Source organism: Gossypium raimondii, chromosome 13, assembly GCF_025698545.1.
Source record: "Gossypium raimondii isolate GPD5lz chromosome 13, ASM2569854v1, whole genome shotgun sequence".
In the NCBI taxonomy this organism is placed as follows: Eukaryota; Viridiplantae; Streptophyta; class Magnoliopsida; order Malvales; family Malvaceae; genus Gossypium; species Gossypium raimondii.
Genome location: NC_068577.1, coordinates 57,000,941 through 57,024,981, shown reverse-complemented (window position 1 = coordinate 57,024,981; position 24,041 = coordinate 57,000,941). Strand labels below are relative to the sequence as shown.

At 32.6% G+C, this 24,041-nt stretch overlaps 3 protein-coding genes across 3 annotated transcripts; 2 read left to right on the top strand and 1 right to left on the bottom strand.

The window, feature by feature from the left end:
* The first annotated feature begins 1,015 nt into the window (after positions 1 to 1,015).
* Positions 1,016 to 7,317, top strand: LOC105781730 (villin-4). The gene is made up of 22 exons (XM_012606239.2): positions 1,016 to 1,077; positions 1,208 to 1,307; positions 1,482 to 1,550; positions 1,666 to 1,902; positions 1,997 to 2,174; positions 2,276 to 2,414; positions 2,502 to 2,664; positions 2,750 to 2,897; positions 3,032 to 3,132; positions 3,356 to 3,511; positions 3,829 to 3,897; positions 3,998 to 4,066; positions 4,168 to 4,305; positions 4,511 to 4,639; positions 4,764 to 4,911; positions 5,037 to 5,047; positions 5,129 to 5,269; positions 5,450 to 5,575; positions 5,659 to 5,724; positions 6,302 to 6,623; positions 6,705 to 6,913; positions 6,996 to 7,317. Exons 1-22 carry the CDS (start codon positions 1,016 to 1,018, stop codon positions 7,107 to 7,109), a joined length of 2,895 nt encoding a protein of 964 aa, XP_012461693.1. The 3' UTR covers positions 7,110 to 7,317.
* A 6,345-nt stretch (positions 7,318 to 13,662) lies between these two features.
* Positions 13,663 to 14,653, top strand: LOC105783373 (transcription factor bHLH146). The gene is made up of 2 exons (XM_012608780.2): positions 13,663 to 13,832; positions 13,926 to 14,653. Exons 1-2 carry the CDS (start codon positions 13,731 to 13,733, stop codon positions 14,403 to 14,405), a joined length of 582 nt encoding a protein of 193 aa, XP_012464234.1. The 5' UTR covers positions 13,663 to 13,730; the 3' UTR covers positions 14,406 to 14,653.
* A 1,446-nt stretch (positions 14,654 to 16,099) lies between these two features.
* On the bottom strand, positions 16,100 to 22,682 carry LOC105783372 (homogentisate phytyltransferase 1, chloroplastic). The gene is made up of 13 exons (XM_012608779.2): positions 22,416 to 22,682; positions 22,253 to 22,300; positions 21,206 to 21,474; positions 21,034 to 21,117; positions 20,879 to 20,953; positions 20,538 to 20,621; positions 20,300 to 20,389; positions 19,694 to 19,795; positions 18,664 to 18,759; positions 18,457 to 18,528; positions 18,270 to 18,365; positions 17,352 to 17,456; positions 16,100 to 16,456 (listed from the first exon to the last, which is right to left on the bottom strand). Exons 1-13 carry the CDS (start codon positions 22,468 to 22,470, stop codon positions 16,415 to 16,417), a joined length of 1,218 nt encoding a protein of 405 aa, XP_012464233.1. The 5' UTR covers positions 22,471 to 22,682; the 3' UTR covers positions 16,100 to 16,414.
* Between the last annotated feature and the right edge of the window lie 1,359 nt (positions 22,683 to 24,041).

Sequence of the window (24,041 nt, the reverse complement as noted above, 5' to 3'; positions counted from 1 at the left end):
GCACATTCATAATTCGGGATCCAACACTAACCGGTGGATGATATGTAAAAGGAGAAACACAAGGGCCTAACATCAAGCCCCACCTTAATTTTTTTTCCTTAGAGCAGATTAGTAATGCATGAATCATGGCCGGTGACTCGCTATTTTCGGGCCATTCCCTTTCAATTTTTTTCTTAATTTAGTAATATTTTTATTCTATTAATTTTTTTATTAAGTAAAATATAAATTTTTTATTTAATTAAAAAGAACAAAAAGGAGTTGCAAAACAAGAAATTTTGTTTTCTGAGATCACCATTAACAACAATTGTATCTGTAAAGCAAATTAAAAATCATTAAGAAAGGTAAATGAGTAATGACCCTTTTATTTGTTTTATTACTTCATTTCCATTTCATTTTTTAGCATTTTACTATTCTTTATTGTTGATTATACTGAAAAAACCATTATTGTAATCTAGTACTATGTGAGTAAATTTAATCAAAACTTATTATGTTATATTATGTATCATGTGCGTGTTCTGTTTAGATTTATTTTAGCTTAATTTCGTCTTGCTCGGTGTTATTCTTATCTAGATTGTGTCTAATTTTTACTTTTTAATGGATTAATTTTGCTTGTAGTATTTTGGAAGTATTAAAATAGATTTTCTTAATGGAAATTTACCATGAGGAATAAGGTGGAATATGGGTTCTGTCATCTCCTTGTTTGATTTTTTTTTTAGGTTTAATTAAAGTATTCTATATGTTTGTTTTATTGTCTATGAATATCTTTTTGAGTTCGTAGTTGTCTTTCTCAACAATGTGATATTTACTTTGATATAATAAATTTGGTCACCTTTTCAACAACAAATACCATGAACAGTGTGTGGAAGTCTTGTTGTTGTTGTACCTTTAGATTCTCTTACATGCAATAATTTACTCAATTAATGGTGCTAATTATGTTTCAGGTTAAATACTACATATACTTCTGGGCCTCAGCTTAACACTTGAAGGTCAAAAACATTATATTGAAAGCTTCATAATGAGTCTTGCAGTTTCCATGAGAAATTTAGATCAAGCTTTCCAAGGAGCCGGGCAGAAAGCGTATCCTTTCACGTCGGAAACAACATTTCATGTATCATCATAGTTGAAAATCATCATTTTTGGTTGTACATTTTTGTGCAAACATTTCATGTTTGGTTTTGAATGAGTTATTCTCCTTAACAATGTACAGTGGAATCGAAGTTTGGCGCATCGAGAACTCTCGGCCGGTTTCTCTTCCGACTTCGTCATACGGAAAATTTTTCACAGGGGACTCTTATATTATTTTAAAGGCAAGTATAGAGTCGGGTTCTTGCATGTTAAGTAAATGTTAAAGCTCTTAGGACTAATGCATTTGGCTGATGTAGTTGCTGCATTTCTATTCGTAATATATAACTAGATTATGCTTATGGTTCTAGGGTCCAATATGTGTTGTTGTCTGTAACATTACTATTTGTTTGGCGCAGACATTTGCCTCGAAAAGTGGTGTGTTACGTCACGATATTCACTACTGGCTTGGTAAAGATACAAGCCAGGTAAACCTTTGCTGCCATGAATTTATATTACTTTCAGCAAGTAATAGATTGAATTTGGAAACGGAAAAAGAAGAAGCTTTAGATCAATTTTGTGACCGCAAGTCGTTTAACATAGGATGAAGCAGGTGCTGCTGCAGTCAAAACTATTGAACTTGATGCTGCTCTTGGAGGGCGGGCTGTCCAATATCGTGAGGTGCAGGAACAAGAAACAAACAAGTTTCTTTCCCTTTTCAAGCCATGTATCATGCCCCGGGAAGGTGGAGTTGCAACTGGATTCAAACAAGTTGATGAAGACGAATATAAGACACGTTTGCTTGTTTGCAAAGGAAAACAATATGTCCAAGTAAAAGAGGCAAGTCTTTAGACCTTATTGATCTTTTTCAAGGACTAATAAATTATCATTTGGAGTGTGATTAAATCGAAGTTTTCGACATGTATTATGGCAGGTTCCTTTTGCTCGATCCACACTCAACCATGAAAACATCTTTATACTGGATACCCAGTCTAAAATCTTTCAATTTAATGGTTCCAATACATCCATTCAAGAGAGAGCAAAAGCACTAGAAGTTGTCCAATACATTAGAGATACTTACCATGATGGGAAATGTGATATAGCTACCATTGGTGAGTGAATTAACAGATTGGATCACGAAAGAATAAGATGAATGAAGTAATAAGTGGCTAATTGTATAGTCTAATGGTTTCGGTCTAATTACTCTATGCAGAGGATGGAAAGTTAATGGCTGATGCCGACAGTGGAGAGTTTTGGGCATTATTTGGTGGCTTTGCTCCACTTCCAAGGAAGACTGGTGCTCGTGGTGAGGACACAACTACTGATTCTCATCCAACCAAGAAACTACTACGGTAAAAATTTGTCTCTCTTTTGCTTTTTTGGAACTATAGTTTTGTAATTTAAAAAACATCCTCATCGGGTTATGTTTGCTTGTCAAGTGTCGAGAAGGGGAAGGCAGATCCTATTGAGGTCGATTCCTTGACAAGAGAGTTGTTAGACACAGATAAATGCTATATTTTGGATTGTGGGTTAGAAGTCTATGTATGGATGGGAAGGAATACTTCTCTTGATAAAAGGAAGAGTGCGAGTAGTGTGGCTGAGGTAATAGCAAGTGCTTTCTGATGAGGTTTAGACCAAGCTTTTTTATTTGGATTTCTCATGTAATTCTGTTTGTGGCACTAAACAGGAGTTACTCCGAGATTCCGATCGACCAAAATCTCACTTAATTCGTGTAATAGAAGGATTTGAGACCGTTACATTTCGGTCAAAGTTTGAGTCATGGCCCCAGACCACCAATGCTACTGTCACTGAGGAGGGTAGAGGCAAAGTAGCCGGTTAGTAATTGTAATATCTTGAAATGTTCTTTGTGTTTGTAGTATGAGTCGTCCTCGAGATTTTTACCATTTTAGCTATCAAATACATTCACTTGACAATGTTATCATTAATATATCATTAATGGTTTTTGTAGCTCTTTTACAACGACAGGGGCTGAATGTCAAGGGTCTTTTAAAAGCTGCTCCTGAGAAGGAAGAGCCCCAAGCACATATTGATTGCACTGGAAATTTGCAGGTAACTTGAAATCTAATTATTATTAAACGGTATATGATTAGAGGACAATTAAATTTTCAGTTATATCTCTCTATGTGTATATATGTATTACTATATACGCTAACTATGATTGAATTGAGTTGCACTAAAGCTCTTCTCCATGCTATATGCATAATATATGCAGCAATATTGACCTCGAGTTTGACGCCAGTTTACTGATGATAGCATTGACTTGAGTACACAGGTTTGGCGTGTGAATGGTCAGAACAAAGTTCTCCTTTCAGCTGCTGACCAGTCGAAATTTTACAGCGGGGATTGTTATATTTTTCAGTATTCTTATACCGAAGAAGACAAAGAAGAGCATCTTATAGGAACATGGTTTGGAAAGCAGAGCGTTGAGGTGATTAACCTTTCTTTTTCACTATTTCTTGCTCTCCATTCCCATTAAATGATGACCGCTATAATGCTTTCAACTGTAATCTTGGGGACTATCCTCACGAAATATCATTCGAAAAATGTTAGAATAGTTACATTTACCCGTGGTTTTGTAGTAGAATACTATCATCTTTATAGGCTAATTCGCTAGAATGACTAAAGACCGCAACCATTGCACAATTAGCTGTAAGAGTAAGAGAAGAAGAGCTAATGCTAGCTTGAACATATATTTATCTTGCTACTTTTTCTTACAATGCCTATGATCATTCATTTTTGCTACAGGAAGAAAGAGCTTCTGCTGTTTCTTTGGCAAGCAAAATGGTTGAATCGATGAAGTTCATGGTTGCACAAGTAGTTTTCTTTTACCTATACCATTGCTGTTCTTTTTATCGAAGTTGTTGTATGCATTCTTTTCGAATTTTATTCTCATTGTATCTTATCTTATTATCAGACTTGCATCCATGAAGGAAGTGAACCCGTTCTATTCTTTTTAATTTTCCAGAGCTTTATCTTGTTCAAGGTTTGGGGAGTTTTTAATTCGTAAAACATTTACTTCAATGGATCCTCGTACTTATATTGAGATTTTCTCTAATGACCAGTTTGATTATTAACATTCATCAGGGTGGTCTTAGTGATGGATACAGGAAGTACATTGCCGAGAAGGAAATCCCGGATGAGACTTACACTGAAGATGGTGTCGCACTGTTTCGAGTTCAGGGTTCTGGACCCGAAAATATGCAAGCGATACAAGTTGAAGCAGTATGTCCCCAATTTTCAACTTTTCACCTACTATATTTCAGTTCAGAACTCAAAACAAGTGTAATCATGTGTAAAACCATGAGACTACAAAACAAGTTTTTGATCCAATAGGTTGTTGCTTTTGTAATTTTAGTTTTTGATCCAATTACTTGTTGTTTACAAGATGGAACTAATGTTGCTCATTCTTTTTCTTTACTTGTATCAGGTCGCACCGTCTTTGAACTCTTCCTACTGTTACATATTACATAGTGGTTCCACCGTCTTTACGTGGGCCGGAGGCCTAACTTCCCCGGATGACCAGGACCTCGTCGAGAGACAGCTAGATCTCATAAAGGTTTGATGTGTGTGTTTTAAGCAACTTCCTTATCAGAACTCGATTTAGGCTTGATATAATGGAATGTATAAATTGTTTGGAGCACTTTTATTTTGGTCTTATGATGTACTTTTCATCTCTGTAGCCCGATTTACAAACCAAGCCACAAAAGGAAGGATCGGAGTCTGACGAGTTCTGGGAGTTGCTAGGAGGAAAAACTGAATACCCAAGCCAAAAGATCTCAAGTGTACCTGAAGGTGATCCTCATTTATTCTCTTGCACGTACTCGAAAGGTATTAGTTGGTTACAAGGTTTTTCTTTCATAGTCTTTCGATTTTAGGAATGTAAAATGTTAATTTCTAATCCCTTATCTTTCTTCATTGTCATGGTTAATCGCTAATTGCGCTCAAATCTGCAGGAACTCTGAAGGTGCGTATCTGCTTTCATTTACTTTCTGAACACGCAATATAGGCTGTGCTTTATGTTGTTTGAGACAAATTTATCGTGCAGGTGATGGAGATATATAACTTCACCCAGGACGATCTGATGACCGAAGATATATTCATCCTAGATTGTCACTCGGACATCTTCGTTTGGGTAGGACAACTAGTTGATACCAAGAGTAAATTGCAGGCCTTAACAATCGGTGAGGTAAGAACAACTGGTTGCATAGGAGGTTGCACTCGTAGAACTTCTAAAAAATGTGAACTTACATGTTCCTCATGGTTGGTCGTGTTCGGTTCGATATCGATTTAAGAATTTTGGAACGATTTGTGACAGGTTTTGCTAGATGTGCTCTGACTTCTTTTTTTCTTTTTGGTTGTCGTACAGAAATTTCTCAAGCAAGATTTTCTCTTTGAAAATTTATCTTGTGAAACTCCGATATACACAGTCATGGAAGGGAGTGAGCCGCCCTTCTTCACTCGTTTTTTTACGTGGGACTCTGCAAAGTCCAATGTGAGTATCTTTGCTGTTGCATGAAAAGTGGTCATGGTTGATTTTACTTTGCAAGGATTTTAGTGTTTTTACCTTGCTTGCAGATGCATGGGAACTCATTTCAAAGGAAGCTTACTATAATGAAACACGGGGGTACACCAATAACAGATGTAAGGCTGTAGTTTACTCTTTTGAAATAGTTGAACTTTCTATGTCCTTAATGTCGAGTTATCTATATCCAAACTTGTTGAGTGTTTGTTTCTCTGTGTCCTCCTCAGAGTGACTCATTGTCATATATATATATATACACGAAGCAAGTTCCACTAATGTGTCGTGTTAGGGATAACTAGACTACACGCGTGATGACACGCACGTGTCCTAGTAAAGGGCTTGCCAGACCATAGGCGAGCTGTTGGGGAGCTAGCTAGGTTGGTAGCGAGCAAGACCCTGGCTGGCCGAACCATACCTCACCAACTAGGAAGAGTGGTGAGCACACGTGTTGAGCAAGCAGGGTTTACATGGCATGCTTTATATTATTTGTATAACAAAGCCTAACTCGTAAATTCACGAAATGCATCATTACTTCTACGATATACATGATAGATGTTGAAATAGAAACCATGTACACTACCTCGACATGTAGATATCATATTACGTATCCACTCTTAACTCATTTGTTCTTGTTAAAGACTTTAACTATCCTCTTTAGTATTAATTCTCCGGTTTAACATTTGATTTGATGCTTAGAAACCGAAGCGGAGAGGGACTGCATCGATTGGAGGAAGATCTAGTGGTGCACCAGAAAAACCGCAACGTTCGAGAAGTGTGTCCTTCAGCCCTGACCGACCTCGTGTGAGGGGCAGGTCTCCTGCTTTCAATGCACTTGCATCTAGATTCGAGAATCCTAGTAGTAGGAACCTTTCTACTCCACCCCCAATGGTTAGAAAAGTCTACCCGAAATCCGGGACTCCGGATTCAGGGACGAAGGCTGCAGCTATAGCAGCTCTTACTGAAAGTTTTGATCGCCCATCAGCTCGAGAGACTCTCATGCCTAGAATTGTGAAGAAGGGTATGCATTTTCTTTTTCAATGTTTGGGTAAGTTCATGTTATTTTTCATATTCACGTGACGTATGTTTCTTCATCACGAAGCGGCGAGCCCAGCAGCATCCAAGGCAACATCACCAGAGCCTAAGACAAAGGAGAATTCCATGAGCAGCAGACTAGAATCCCTCACTATACAAGAAGACGTGAAAGAAGGCGAGACCGAAGACGAGGAAGGCCTTCCGATACACCCTTACGAACGTCTTAAAACGTCATCAACAGATCCCGTCACCGATATAGACGTGACCAAACGAGAGGTATGATTTTTAACATGGTATTGGCTTATCACAAGGTTGTACCGTTGCTTCTCTGATATATTTCCGTGTTCGATACATGTAGACTTACCTATCAGCCACCGAGTTCAAGGAGAAGTTCGGGATGAAAAGGGTTGAATTCTACAAGTTGCCTAAATGGAAACAAAACAAGCTCAAAATGGGTCTTCAACTGTTTTAACTCCCCCTTTCCTAGGTGCATTTGCTTTTTCTTCAGATCCAAGCAAACAAGGTTGCAGGTTGAAGAAGACTTGCTTGCAAAATCTGTAAAAATTCTTTCTTTTCCATCAAGAAAGTTCGTTTTTTCTTAAGTAAGACAACATTTAGTCCTTAAACTTCACAACTTTTTCCAATTTTGATCCATGTGATAACATGACACTTTGATACCATGACACAATTTCAAAGTGCCACATCTTCCCATGAACAAAAATTGGGAAAAGTTACCAAGTTCAAAGACTAATGTGGAGCAAAAAAGAAAAGTTTAGGACCAAATTGGAAAAAGGTTACCAGGTTAAAGGACTAAATATTACGTTATCCCTTTTCTTAAATAACAATTTGTGGAAAAGGGGATAAGGCAACATTTAGTCCCTGAACTTGATAAGTTTTCTCAACTTGGTCCCTAAACTTTACAATTTTTCTCAATTTTAGTCCATGTGATTACGTGACACTTCGATATCGTGACACAATTTCAGAGTGCCGCATCTTCACATGAACAAAAATTAAGTTATTAAATTCAAAGACTAAATATTGCTTTGTGAAATCATTTTAACTAGACATTTTTCCTTTGGTTGCAGTGGGAAGTGAAAGGGATAGCATCACTACATTATTAATTATTTAGCTGCTTCTCTTTCCAGGGAGCTTTGTTTCTGCATTGATGGCCATATATATCCAGATTTTTTTAATCAATTTTTTTTTATTTTTTAAGAAAAATGGTTAAAATTAGAGCAACATTTAGGTGCTTGCAAATGCTGATAATTTAGGTTGTAAAAAACAAAGGATTAAAAAAGTGTGTAGAGAGCAGTGTGTAAGAACTAGTTCATTCATCATTTTGTTTTTGGCAATAAAACATTATGATCATTTTTTCTGTTAGAAGTAAAATATAAAGAGAAAGAAAAGTAAATACACTAAACTAATTAATGGTGGCCAATTAGTGAGTTAGGACAAGGTTTAATAACGAAATTGACCCTCAAATTATATCGCTTTCGTTTAGATACTAAAAAAGTTTTTTTGGGTTAATATATATGGAGTAATCGAATTTAACAATTTATAGCTTTGACCCGAGGCTTTGAGAACTACCTACACCTGCACATGGAACAAATAATACGTTGAGCGATAAAGTTCAATGATACTTTCATGATTCAAGATAATATAGCATAAAATAACATTTATAGCATGTTATGATACTTATAATCTCGATGTCTACTAATACATATTCTATGTTTTAACATAAGTGTATAATCAATTACATGTGAAGGTATACAATTATCAAAGCAAACTAAATTCAATTATCATGACAAGAGAATGATCAAATCCAATTACATATACCCATAATATGGGTCAGGCTCGGGTTTGAACATTTAAGGTCCGAGTTCGCCCCAACCCCTTCTAAGTTTATAATACTTTATATTATGTTATATATTATGTAATTTAGAACACATTAAAAAAATAAACATATACTAAATATATAATACTACTCTAATGTAAACATTAAAATAATGTTAAGATGACTATATAGTAATTTTAATAAATAAAAAATGTATGAAATTATTAAATATTAAAAAAATAGTTTTTTTTATTTTTTTTAAATAATATGGGCGGGCCTAAAAGAGGTTTGGGTTAGCCTTTTGCAAATATGGGCAAGCTTGAGCAAAATTTTAGGTCGAGTTGAGCTTGGACAAACATAAAGTATGTTAATATCGCTTAGGCCCGGCCCAAACTCAACCTGACCCGACCCGTTAGCACCTCTAATCATTATCATCCACTATCTACTATTTAAAAATGGTTTATTTACCATCTGACCCTTAATTACAATTTAAGTCCTCAAGTCTTTTTCTAATTAAAAATCTATAACGATTGAACTTTTACAATTTAATCCTTAACTTTAATTAACCACAATGTCAACTAAATTACTTAATTGAATTTCAATTCATTTATACACTAACTCTATAACTATATTTATTTAATATTTACGGACTCGATTTACGAAAATGAAGTCTTGAAATCGTATTTTTCGTCACCACAAGAAACCAGATTGTTACAATATAAATTACATAATATATATAAAAAAATTCTATTATAAACTTGTAAACAAGTCAAATTTTGCTCGAACTTTAGATATTTACGACTATGCTCACGCTCTAATTTAACTAGGTTTAATTTTTATTTTTTTATTAATCCCATTTTTCAAGCTTCGTATTTTTGTCTAAATAAATTTCGGACGAGAGTTCAAATTTACGATTTCTTATAAATCTCACACGTGATTGTACTGTATAGTGTAAATTCCAAATGCTTCCATATTAGGTATGGATACAAAACCCATTTATGCATTACCCATAACATGCAATCAACCATTTTTCTCTACTTTGAATTTTTGCTAAAAGTAAAAAGCAATTAGTGAGGACCAAATTCCCAATATATATTGTTTTCTTTTTAAGGTTAAAATATGTCGTAAGTCTCTTACTCTTTACAAATTTAAAATTTAATCTCTGCATTTTGATTTTAAGAATTTAGTCTATCTACTTTTCAAATTTCAAAATTCAAGTCTAATTGTTAACACTGTTAAATTGATTGGTGTGACATTTTGAAATTAAAAAAATACTCACTTGGTAGCAATGTAATTAAAAGGTGACATTGTAATGATCTTGAATTTAACAACATAGTTTTTAACAATGTTAATTATTGGATCTGAATTTTGAAATCTAAAAAGTAGAGGACAAAATTCCAAATTTACAAAGAAGATAAGGATTTATTACGACACTATTTTATACTTAAGACATAATCCGAATTGCATTAATAGGCTTGTGACTTTTTGAGCCATATATAATTTGAAGTCAATTATAGTATTTACTTCCTTTTTATTTAATTTAATTTTTTATTTTATTTAGTTTTTCACGTAATGTTATATTATTCATGTGGACTTTATGACTTGGAAAAAAATTCTACGTGTCGAATTTTCGTTGGTTGGTTTAGTAATTCACTAATAATATTAACATCAAGTACCATAAAAAACACATATTGATAGTTCAAATATACCATATTGGACGTTTTCAAAGTATAAATATCACATTGAACATTTTATAAAAGTATAGGTACCAAATGTGATATTCTCCCTAAAATAAATAAATGAGAATATTTGAGTACACGTATCTTTTTGGCTTTTGTTGGTATTAATAGTGAAAAAGGGGCTAGCCTTAGGACGGCCTTAGTGCCTAGTAGACGTACAACCTTTTGGTTTTTATTTCGGATATTTTTAAATATTTAATTTTTTTATAAGTATAATAATATTTAATTTAATTTTTTTAAATTAAATCACGTGAATTGTCATATTAGTACAATAAAAATTTTAACGATTTTTATTTAATAATAATTTGACTAAAATTTAAACATTAAAAGCTAAAATGGTTTAAAAAACTAAATAACAAAAGAGATCAATATTAAAAACTAATTTTATTATTATACAAATAAATAAATAAAGCATTCAATACTGAAATTAAGAAATACAATATGCCATAGGTCTTCATACTCTTCATAAATTTGGAATTTAGTTTTATATTTTTATTTTAGAATTTATTCCATCTATTTTTGATTTCAAATTTTTGTCTAGTGTTAACACTGCTATATTTTTTTGTTAAATTTATTGGTGCGACATTTAGAAATAAAAAAATACTTGGTAATGTGACCAAAAAATGACGTTGTAATGAACTTGAATTTAACAAAATAATCTTACCAAGTGTTAACAATTGAACCTAAATTTTGAAATCTAAAATGTATAGGGACTAAATTCATATAAATAAAAGTATAGAGACTAAATTCCAAATCTATAAAAGGTACAAAGACTTGCAACATATTTTAACCAAAGAATTAATATTGCATAAATTGATTTTAATATAGGATAAATATCAAAATTATACATGAACTTCAATCCAATGTGCCATGTCATTCATGAATTTTGATTTTACACGATTTTATACATGAAATTATGATTTGATTCATTTTTACAAATCAGTAATAATATTATCAAATTAGCGTATTTTTACATTGATATGTTGCATACACAAACAATTCTACTAGTCAAATATGAAAATAAATGTATGTATGCATTTCTTTAAATGTATACAATTGAATCAAAATCAAAGTTCATGTACCAATTTGCATGTTGGACCAAAATTCATGTATAAATTTAATATATATCCTTTTAATATAAGGTTAAAGCACTACTTAGGGCCAAAACTTGGCAACTTTTTTCACATTGGGGTCTGAACCTTTTTTTTTGTCCAAGTTAGGCCCCAAACTTAGCAATTGTTACCACATTGAGGTCTAAATTAGGCAATTGTTTCTACATTGGGGCTTGAGTTTTCTTTTGTCCAAGCTAGGCCTTGAACTTGGCAACAATTCCGACATTGGGGCCCGAACTTGGCAATTGTTCTCATATTTAAGGTTTTCAAGGACTAATTTGGACCAAAAAAAAGTTCAAGCCCCAATGTAAAAAGAATTGCCAAGTTTAAGGCCTAACTTGGATACAAAAAAGTTCATGCCCCAAATGTGAGAAGAATTACCAAATTCAGGGCTTAAACTTGGATCAAAAAAAAATTTAGGTCCTAATGTAGGAAAAATGGTCAAGTGTAAGTCTGAAAGAGTAATTTAACACTTTAATATATAGAATAATAAATTATTATTTTGTATCTGATATTGTGAGGTCCATAGTTAGAAAGAATTAGAGTATGATGGGATTGGAGGGAAGAAAATAAAGAGAGAAAGTAAGTACAAAGGGGAGAGTCATGTGAGGGCATTTATAGTGGGGATTTAGTGTTGGTTTTGTAGGATAGTGGCACATGGGATGAGAGAAGAGTCCCTTCTTTAGGTATAAGGTGTACAAAAGGCAAATTTGTAACATGTGAGACCATGTGCTCATTATCAAGTGTCAACAGCCCCCCTCCCCCACACTCTCCTCCCCCTTTCAATTTATTTCATTTCACATGAATCATTGGTGTTTTTATGTGCTTATTAGTGTAAATCTCGTGTGCAGCTGTAAGATATATTGTATTTTAAAAAGGGAATTCGAGTTTGAATATTAGAGACGGTATTGTTGAGAAAGTCGGACAGAAAAATTTTCAGAATCAAATCGATTTGTCCAATCGATTTGTCCGCTTCTTAAATAAATCACTAAAATTTTTTTTAAAAAAATACTAAAAAGATAAAAAAAAAAAACAAAATAAAATCAATCCAACCAGTTTTTGTCTGGTTCAACCAATTCATATTGATTCTTGAATCAATCGATCTAATGACCTTCTTCGAATTGATACCCCGATAAATTTTCAATTTAATCGGTCTGACCAACCGGTCCAGTCCAATTCAAACATCATTATCGGGGCGACAATTGGGCCAAGATCTTCCCAAAATTTTGTTTTGGAAATTCTCATTAGACCATTAATTTTTTCAAAACTTTAATTTTGGTCTCAATGTAGATTCTCAAGCCTTTCGAAATTTTAATTACACTTCACAATTTTTGTAAATTCACATTAAATCCCGCAAAAATTTTAAAATTTTTAGTTAGACTTTTTCAAAACTTAATGTCAAGATTGTAAAATAGACATGGAGGATATATTGATTCCAAAAAGAAGTAGAAAAAAAACTTTCCATCCTTCTCTTCTTATTACTACAATAGTAAATGAGTGAAAACGGCTGGTGATTGAACCAATAAGATTATTAGTTTTGGTTTAAACTGTTAGTTGAAGGATTCAAATTTTAAAAATTATAAAAAATCTAAAATTTTCAAGAAAAATCATAAAATAAAGGGAAAAATAAATACAAGTAATTCATTTTACAAATTATAAAGTTAAAATTAAAAATTTAAACTAATTTAAATTCAATTCAACCGATTTTTTACCAGTTCAATTTTCTTTTCAATATTTGGTACCAATTGAACTACCGAACTATTTTATCTGATTCCGACAATCATATTATTAATATTTGATATACCGATAATTTATAATATTAATGCAATAGAATCCTCATTAACTATACCTTCAGCTTCCGCAATCAACTCCTTAGTTTTGGCCCCTCTATTTTACGAACACTCAAATTATTTAGTGGGGGCTGATGAGTCCTTATGTCAAAGCAGGTTTGGTAAGTGCATTCAACCTTTTTTTGGTTAAAATACTTGAAAGGTCCCTGTATTAGAAGAAACGGATCACATTAGTTCCATTATTATTAAATGGATTAATTTATTTTTTATTGACTATACAAAAAATGTCTTAAAAATTATTTTTTCAATTGTAGTTCAATTTCAAGCAAAAGTTTGATTTACATAACCATAAAAGTTTAAAATTATTAACTCATTAAACAATAAATGTTATTAACTTTATTCGATTTGATCTTGTTTTATTTTTTTAGTAAAGAGACTAAATTAATGAGGTCCCTATAATAGAGGGACCTCTCAGATACATTCACCTTTTATTTTTCTTTTATATGTATGTGTAGTGTGACTCACTTCAACTCAAATAAGAGAATCTAGTAATGAATTTCGATTTTCCGTTATATCGATATACATGATAATATTTTGTTACATTTACAATCACGATAAATGAAATATCCACCAATGACCAATCCGTTTTGTTTATATATATATATATATAAACCCAATACCTACATGCTTAAGCTGTACATCCTAGTTTTCTGCAAACAGGTAAACAAAAAAATTTATACAAATAAAATTCCTTGATAGATTTGATTCTCATAAGAAGCATTATTTAACTTATTTTTGATTTAATGTTTATAGGTTGGGATGAAAAGCTACGAACGGAAACGTACTTATCCTATGAAATCCAGTAAAGTAATCCATTCAACCACTTTTACAACGAAATACGCAAGCTACTTGGTTCCAGCTCTAACAAACATCGGCAGGTTACGAGCATCGTGCGACGTCGATGAAGAAACGAAGAAGATGGTTAGGTATGAAGTGGACATGGCATTGGCTTTATCGGCCAAAGGGTTCGCTTGGAGCCGTGCCTTGAAACACAAGCTTCGACTGAACTACAAGGACGATGATCGTGTAGGAGATGGTCACGGTGAGCCCGTAACGAAGAAACCGAAAACCGAACACGAAGAGGAAGAGAGGATGATGTGTTTGAGGAAGCTTATACCAGGAGGGAAAGAGATGATGGCTGATGATGAAATGCTGTTGAGTGAATTGGGAAGCTATGTTTCATGTCTTGAATTACAGGTGAATATTCTTAGATCAATGCTTCAAAATAATTAATTTTTTTTTTAATTTTGGAAGTTAATTTCTATTGAGGCATGCAATATTCAATGTGTGGAAATTGCTGGCCCCATATATTGGCTCATTTTGTTTCCTAGGTCAAATTTTGTTATTAGTCCCTATACTATGTCTAGGTTGTTAATTTAGTACTTGTACTCTAGTTTGATCAAATTTTAGTCCGTGTACTTTTTGAATGTTGAAGTTTAAGTCTTCGCCCAATCAGTAATAGTTAAAACCATTTGGTTAAATTTTGTTATTAGTCTCTATACTATGTGCAAATTGCAAATTTAGTCCATGTGTACTTTTTGAATTTGAGTTTAAATCTTGACCTAAACGGTAATAGTTAAATTTGCTCGGTCAAATTCTATTATTAATCTTGTACTATTCGTAACTTGTGGATTTAATCTTTATTCTCTAATAATTTTTGTTAGTAGTCCCTATACTATGGCTAGGTTGTTAGTTTAGTCTTTATGCTCTAATTTGGTCAATTTTAGTCTATGTAATTTTTTTTAATATTGAAGTTTAAGTCTTGACCCAAACGGCAATAATTAAATTCGTCTGGTTAAATTTTGTTATTAGACCATGTACTATATGTAGGCTGCTAATTTAATCATTCTATTCTAATTTGATTTATTTTAGTTTCGTATTTTTGAATTCGGAGTTTAAGTCTTGATCTAAATGGTAATAGTTAAATTTATTCAGTTAAATTTTGTTATTAGTCTCGTATTATGCATAAATTGTGGAGTTAGTCGTGATCCTCTAATTTGAACATTTTAGTCTCTATAATTTTGAATTTTGAAATTCAGTTCTAACTCAAACAAGAATAATTAAATCCAATAAAAAACTAAGTGACTTTTTTGTATGTACAAATAGTAAAGCTAGCATGACATTATAAAATCTCGAAATAGTAAAATTTAACAACTATTATTTGAGTTATTAAATGAAATCTTGAAATTGAAAAGCTTGGACTAAAATGACTCAATTAGAATCATAGATTAAAACGCAAGGTACGAATGGTACGATAACTAATTGCACTTATGTTACAAGTATACATCAGAGCAATCACAAAGTGTAGAATCAAACAATTATAACAAAGTTAATTATACCAAACTATCAATAAGGTCATTTAATTACTAACAAAATAAAGACTAAAATAATCCATATTATAACCGATTAACTAAATTAAAACTCACATATGGTGAGATTCAGAAATTCACACATATAATTGAGTATGATAGGTCTTGAACTTGAATATTCAATACTTAAACTTTCAATAAAGCCTTATTTGCGGAAAGGCGATATTCTCTTATTTATTAAGTGCCATTTATATATAAATTATAAAGATACTAAGAAACAAATGTTTGGTTGAATGAACGCTCAAAGGAAGCATCAAATCAGACAAGTCTATTGCTGGAAAAGTACTTGTTGGCTCTTAGTGACCAAACAAAAGACCAATGAAAGAGATAGTAGACCCTGATCGAGTCTAATCTATCCTTTTCTATGCAGCCAATTCTTTCAATGGTCTTTTCTTTTCATTTAGCAACTATTGAAGCTGGTTGATCGAATTTTTAAAAGAAAATTTTAAGAATTTAGTAATTTAAATAAAAATTTAGTGACTTAAATAAAAATTTTCGAATTATTCAATATCTATTTTATAACTTCTGAATAATTTTGGGTGGCCAAATAGGAACAAGTTTTGAATCAAATTTGCCATGCAGCCAACATGTTATATTGAAGATAACAAGGTTCATGAGGGGAAAGTATACCACACCAAGATATTGAACTTTTATGTCTTCTATCCATATTTCCAATAGTCTATTAAGAATGTAAATCCCCCTACATTTACTTCATCCCATTGTCAAACCATACCGAATACTCATAGGCACCGCACGGTACGATCAAACCTACAACCCGATATCGTTATTTATACAGTTCTGGGTCTTGCATTCCGATGGCATCTGTCGATCTTTACTTTTGGATGTAACCATTTGTATCAAATGCTTCACTACTCATCTTATAAGTGGTATAAGGAAGTACTCAGCATAAAAGAGCTGCAAGAAAGTAAGCAAATTTATAGTTATTGAAGATGAAGAACAAAATTTTCAAGCATGGGTATGTTTAGTACACGTATCCGTATTTAAACAGCTAATACGAGGAAAAAGAATACGAGAGACGATATGCACACACAAATAATCCTCTCAAGGAGCAATACTTCCTAAGGCACAAGCATGGGGGAAAGATACTCAAATTATAGAGAGTACGATATGATCTTTATCAAGTTAAAGCACCTGGGAGGTCCCTGTATTATAGGGATTGGATCAAATTAGTTCCTCTATCACTAAATAGATCAATTTAGTCATTATACTATTAAAAAGAATAAAAAAAGTTCAAATTTTTAATAGAGTTAACGTTTACTGTATAAAAAATGTCTAGAATTTTTTTTTAAAACCATAAAAACTTTAAAAATATTAACTCTGTTAAACAATAAATGATTTTTTAAACAATAAATGTTGAATCTATTCTAATTTGGTCTTATTTGATTCTTTTAATAGTGCAAGAATTAAATTGATCCATTTAATAGTAGAGGACCTCTCAAGTACATTCACTGATCTTATACTATTATAAATTCAATTCCTTGATCGAGTATGATTTCACAAGTAAACTACACCAACTCGATCAATGAAATTACACAAAACAAAGATAATTTTAAAAAAATTAACATGAAGATTATAATTTTCCCAAACAAGCAAGTGGAAAAACCAAACCTTGGATTCCATTATATGAATCCAATACCTTGTATTTAATAAGGTTAGTCCATATATGCCACACAGATATAATATTTAAGCACAAAATTCTTGTTTGAAGTGAAGTTAGAAACTGTGAAGATATTACCATAATATTTTAGAAACAAAATAATAATTTCATAAGGCCAAGATAGAAGATTACCTTCCAAATAAGCATATAACATGATGTTATTGCAGCTTTGCTCTTCAAGTCGATGGATTTGGCACGGATCCATAAAATCGAAGCTAAGACGGAATGACCCAAAACCTAACCCCGGTTGAAGGAGAAGCAATCATATATCAGTCATTGCTCAAATACTACTTATTCAATTAATTAGACACAAGTAATCATCTATCAAAAGGCTTATCCAACATCGTTTGCCATGAATAACATATATACTGACAATAAAACAATCAAAGATTCTCGATAAAATAATGATCTTTTCAGACATCCTTTTTCGGTTTTCTTCTGGCATGACGCAATTGTGTATGTCATTCTTTAATATTCACCAAGGTAAAGGAATGGTAAACACAGGGCCTACATTGGTAAAAGTACCATGGAGGCCCTTGTACTAGGAGCTAGATTGCATTTTGCTCCCTCTACTAAAAATATAAGCAAATTAGTCCCTGTACATTAGATTGAAGAGCAAACTGGTTTTTCTGTTAAAAATTTCATTTATTTATACTGTTAAAAATTGTAGTTAACAAAATAACCAAACAGTTATACGTGATGTGTTGTGTGTACCTCATGCTAATGTACAGAGACTAGTTTTTAACAGTAGAAATGGATGAAATTTTTAACAAAAAAGACTAATTTGCTCTTTACTCTAATATAAAATTACTTTTTTGAGTAAAAGAGGCAAAATGCAATCTGACTCCTAATACCATGGTACTTTTACCAGCCTACTTTCTAGTAAGGGACGCGAAACTGTAAGTGACTCATAACATTATATGAAACACCCAAATTTTCAGGCTTGGGTAAACATTTACTGCCATATATTTCTTTAAAGAAGAAAAAGGAAGAAAGCAATCTAGAAACATTCAACAAGTAATGATTCTAATGAATATCTTAATTACATACAGTGATGACTTTGCTCCAGGCGTAGGGTGATGTTGCTCCGACCAAAATAGAAACACCGTACGCCATTTCAAGAAGCGAAATACAAGTCCAAAACACCTGTTGAAGTTAAATTAATACGGTCAAAGAATAATAAAAGCTTCAAATGGGAGAGCTCTCGTGTATGAAACGTTTATGCGCTTAAACCAACCTTTTCTTGACCCAGACGTACTGTGTAAGATTTGATTCCAAATATTTTATCTCCTTCAATATCAGGAATGTCCTGCACCATATTCATCACAAACATAGAATGGAAATTACTGCTTTTACCATGAAATATTAAATGAGCTAATGGACTAAAATCAAATGCAAAAAAGGAGATACAGCAATTCATTAATATACAGAGGGCAACATTTACCTTAAATAGTGCTATAACTACTGAGAAGAAGCTCATGAATGCAGTAGCAAAAATTAGAGGCTTTGAAATGACAGCTGGTCTGCTGAATACATGGGTCTGAAACATCACATTAAAGATTAAATCACTTTAATTGATCAGACCATTAAGAAGAAGCATCGACCTTTAAAATAAGATTTCTGTAGGTGAATAGAGGCAAACATGCTCGCCGTAAACATTTTTGGACAACGAAATGTATGTATAAGTTTTGAACATTTTTTATTGTATTATGCCCCATTGGGCTTCGATTACACAAGGGAATAGAGACAACTTCAATGTTCCACAGTCAAGTCTCAAATTGTAACTGCTGCTACGCCCTTTAGAGACCAATTTCAAGCATATTGAGGACCCTCTTGGAGTTCTCAAACATCAAAATTGGGCAAAAGTACCATGGAGGCCCTTGTACTATGAGCTGAATTACATTTTGTCCCCTTCTAAAAAAATGAGCAAATTAGTCCTTATACATTAAATCAAAGAGTAAATTGGTCCTTCTGTTAAAAACTGGTCCATGTACGTCAGCATGAGATACATATAGCACACCACATGTCATTGATTACTCAGTCAGCCATGCCAGTTTTTAAAAGTAAAAATGAATGAATTTTTTAACAGAAAAGACCAGTTTTCTTTTTGATCTAATCTATAGGGGCTAATTTGCCCATTTTATGAGTAGAGTGGACAAAAAGCAATCTGACACCTAGTACAGGGGCCTTCATAGTATTTTTACCTCAAAATCGGGAACTATGCTTTTCACCCATTTTACAATATTGATCAGTTGGGCGTTAAATATAGTTTTTGTCACTGATTTGGTGGAACCAATACGAGCTAAGATATGCTTTGGCTATATCAATTTCAATGTACCTATGTATATAATCATGGCATACCTCAATCAAGAGGCCATGTATCTAACATGACAATTGAGAAGCAAAGATGGTTTTATTGAACTCTAGGGAAAAGTGAGAAAAGAAAGAAACAAAAAGAAGAGAAAAAGAGCAACCTGTATGTGAAGATAAAAAGCAAGTTGAACAATCACGGCTCTGACAGCTAGGATGCACATTGCTGCAACCAATGCAAACCGTTTCCATCGTAATAGTGGCAACTGAAATTACAGAAAGTTTTACTGTATCATTAAAAAAACTGTTAAATATCATAAAGTCAGACCGTTGTGATAATTTTTGTATATTACTATAGCATTTTTATAGGGTTTACCCAAGAAGTTAGGAACTATGCTTGTATTATCTTTATTGATGCAATGTATTTCTTATTCCCCTAGTTCAAGGAAACTAAGAATAGGCATCAACATGGATCGATTCTTTACAAAGGAGGGAAGCTGGCACAGAGGAATAGTGACCTATGTAGAGCAAGAACTTCCCACCTATTCCTTCTCCATCCCTATTATGAATCTAAAATTGTTTGACAAAGCATTGTACTCATAACAGAAGTATGCCTTATCCAGCAATCATGAGAAGAACGTTGTGCAGCTACTTGCAAAAGAATTTGAACCAAAGAGGTGCAAGAATAAACTATACACTTGCTGCCATAATGTATGATAGTATTTTTGCTTCATGTACATATGTGATGGAAAACCCAAAGTCCAACTCACATTGATTGAATATGCAGTCCCAAGCACAAAACTGACAAAAAGTGCCCAAAACAATGGCCATGAACCAACAACCCATCCAAGCCAAAAGCTCTGAAAGTAAAGAATATAACAACCTCGTAGTTATGAATCCAGATTGGTCGGCTTAAACATTAAAAATAAATAGCTCAGGATGATCTGACAAAATATATATTCACCACAATACAAGAAGAAAGATTTGCATAGAATAGATTACAAATACCATGATGGAAAATGATGTGACAATCATGATGCCGGTAAGTGTTGAATACTCCCCCGATGCCAATGGAAGATAAGGCTTGTTAACCTGCAAAGAAACATATCCGAGGTTAGAAAATTCATGTACTCATCCACTCTAACATGATCCAAGTAAACTGAGTGCATAAATCTCTTGTTAACAAACCAGGATGCACGAAAGAGCAAGGAATAAGAAGGGCATCGAGACTATTTGATCGGTCAAATATTGTCAAGAGCACATTCAAATAAAGCAAGACATAGACCAGATTATTTCATTTTTATTTAAATACAAGAACTTGTACCGACCGTATTTTTGTATCAAGCTACCTTGTCAATCTCAACGTCTGACAACTGATTTAGACCAACGATATAAATATTCATGAAAAGAGCAGCAACTACAGCCTGAAAAGATATAATAGACGTGTAAGCATTGTAACTACTGATAAGTTCATAAAAATTATACAGATGTTCAGCATGATCACCTCTAATACCCCAATAAAGAACAGGGGAGAAATATCCGATAACTTCTCGACAGCAAGGAGAGAAACTGAAATGATGCTGAGTGCCTACCGGGACAAATGCAAATGAGTTTACTCTTTTAGACAAAACCACATAAAATTTCTATGTAACTACAATCAAACCAAAAAACTTAACTGTGCCTATAACGGTATGGGGCCGTGAAAACCTGTAAAAAGCATCCAATGCATTTTTAGCAGAATTCCATGGGGTATTGGGGTAAGCTTTGGGTTCTGATTCAAGCGGATGACCAGAAGTGGCATTCACTAGAAACTTTGTATTACTTTTCTGGAAGACTGTAGATGTTTCCAGAATACCTCTTGCACGATGCTGAATCCTTTTAGTATAAAAGTTTCCAATGAGGTTATATGACTTGTATGTTGGCACTTGCACTCGTATAGAAGAATCTATAGTCGAGGGATCGTAACAATATCAAATAACATACATCTACATCAGTTGTAAGGCATACAGAAGTATGAAGAAAAAATTTAAACACAATAAACAGAAATGAAGTTCAAATTGAACCTTATCCAACATAAACTAAAATAACATATATTACCTACAGGTGATACATATTCTCTAATAGACCAATAACATGAAAATAATGGACAAAAAGCTTGTACTGAGGAACAAATTTTATGCAATAATTAATGGATTATATACCAAACTCCAGCTAAAATATTCAACTTCCTTGTTATCAACTGATGGTGTTTGACTTCAATTGTATTTATTTTTAATAAACCTAAGTAAAACCTTCCCCAAATTCACCATATACACAATCTAAAATCCATAATCATTTGGGGTTCAGATTTTTTTTTTTAAAAGGGTAAAGAAAAATAATTAACAAAATAGAAAAAGAAAAAGCAAAATGCAAGTAATAACAATAAAAATAAAAAAAGGATAAACCCAAATTATGAAATCAACCAAAACTGTTAAAAACTATCACAAATACACCTCTCAACTCAAGCACAGCACTCAAGTGGATATGAGTTGAACCAGCAAAATTCATTACTTTCAAGAAAATAGTTGAAGAAGTAGTTCATTTAAACATTAATTAACAATTCGTACATTAGCAATTCAAAGCCCTTAATTTCTCATTTTTATGTCAAAATAAAAATGTACAGAAACATGTGAATGATTATAAAAAGACAAAAACAAAGCAGGGGAGAAAAAAGAAAATAATACTTGGAAAATGGACAGCCTTCAAGTCTTTACTCCTCCACCTACTCCTTCCTAGTTTATGTTCATTCCATGAATCAAATAAAAACAGTCAGCCAAGAAAGAACATGAAATGGAAAAAAAAAATTATATGAAAGATTAATTAGCTAAAAGAGAGAGAGAGAGAAACCAGAGATGAACAAAGAAAGTCCTCCAGTAGAGGACCCAAGAATTAAAGCATCCATTGGAAATGTTGAGAACCCTCCTAAAAGGCTAAAACCCCTTTCTTACTTCAGTCACACAATTAAAAACCAAATAAGTAAATATTTTTTAAAAGCGGGTGTTTTAGAAAAGAAAAGATTGAGCAAAAAAACTGCAAAAAAGGTGGGAAATGGAGGCGTGGCTACTCTCAACCCTTCTTTATATTCACAAACAGAAGGCTACAGTTATGTTAAACCCTCCTTGCATGTATTAGACAGTATCTGTCATATATCTGACACCAATTACACGCGTGTTCTAAACAAAAACTAGGGTAAATTACTATCAAGGTCATTAAGATATTTGTAAGTTTACATTTTGGTCATTCAATTTCAAAAAGTTACAAAATGGTCATTGAATTATTCGAAACTTTTCATTTAAGTCGTTAAACTATTCAAAAAATTTTATTTAAGTCTCTGGGTTGTGGAGTTTTGTTTCAAAATAAGTTCCAGTTAGCGAGCTCCAAGTGACGATTAGACAATCGGTACGGTGGATCAGTACCCATCAACTAGGAGAATAACATACCTTAGATCCAAGTTGATCTAAAAGTCAATATTTATGATTGAAGAAGAAAGTTGTTTAGATTTTGGTTCATAAATTCGTGACATTCAAATTTGTTTTAGGAAAAAAACTGAACTATAGAATGAGAACTTTTGATTGTTGCAGACAGTGCGAACATATAAGGCAATATAAGAGTGATTTTTATAACCCAATAACTTAAATAAAAACTTTCGAATAATTTAATAAGCATTTTGTAATTTTTAAAGTTAATTAACTAAAAGTAAACTTAATAATAGTTTTCGACCTAAGATGTAGTTTACCCATAAAATATTTGTCCAAAAAAATAAAAATATAACATATGATAAATAATAATACAAAATAATATATACAAACAAACATTTTTGAGACAATGGCTTTGTTTTTAAGGTAGCAATGTATTTAGAACAAGGTGATTTAGTTTTAATTAAATAAAATATTATAAATTTATTAAAATTATAAAATTAGATTCAATCGTTAGTTTAACTCAGTTCACAAAACAAACATTTTTTTCTATTGCTCCAAATTTGTGTACCAATTCATCAAACATACTGAAAAAAAATTCATTTTATAGGAGTGGAAAGTTTTATGAAAATATAACACATGCACAAATACTACGTCTACGAAATACTCTCAAAAGAGAAGGACAAACTAACAATAACAGCAACAATGAAAGAATTCAGAAGCAAATCAAAGATACATCTCATTGATCAAAGAGCTAAATATTGCATCATAGCCCCGTCATCATTAGACCAACTTGAAGTTGAATTCCAATCAATAAATAATCACCGCCGAGAGCCTAAATAAGCCCACTGTATTACTGATGCACAAAGGGTCAAGTCTCATATAGTGTATCCTCCTCCATATTAAATCCTTTAAAAATTGTTGCCAATAAATTTATCAGATCCCTTGACTTGATAAATCCCATATGTATATATATATATATATATATATATATATATATATATATATATATATATATCACGACTAGAAAATAACATACTTAAATTACTAATACACA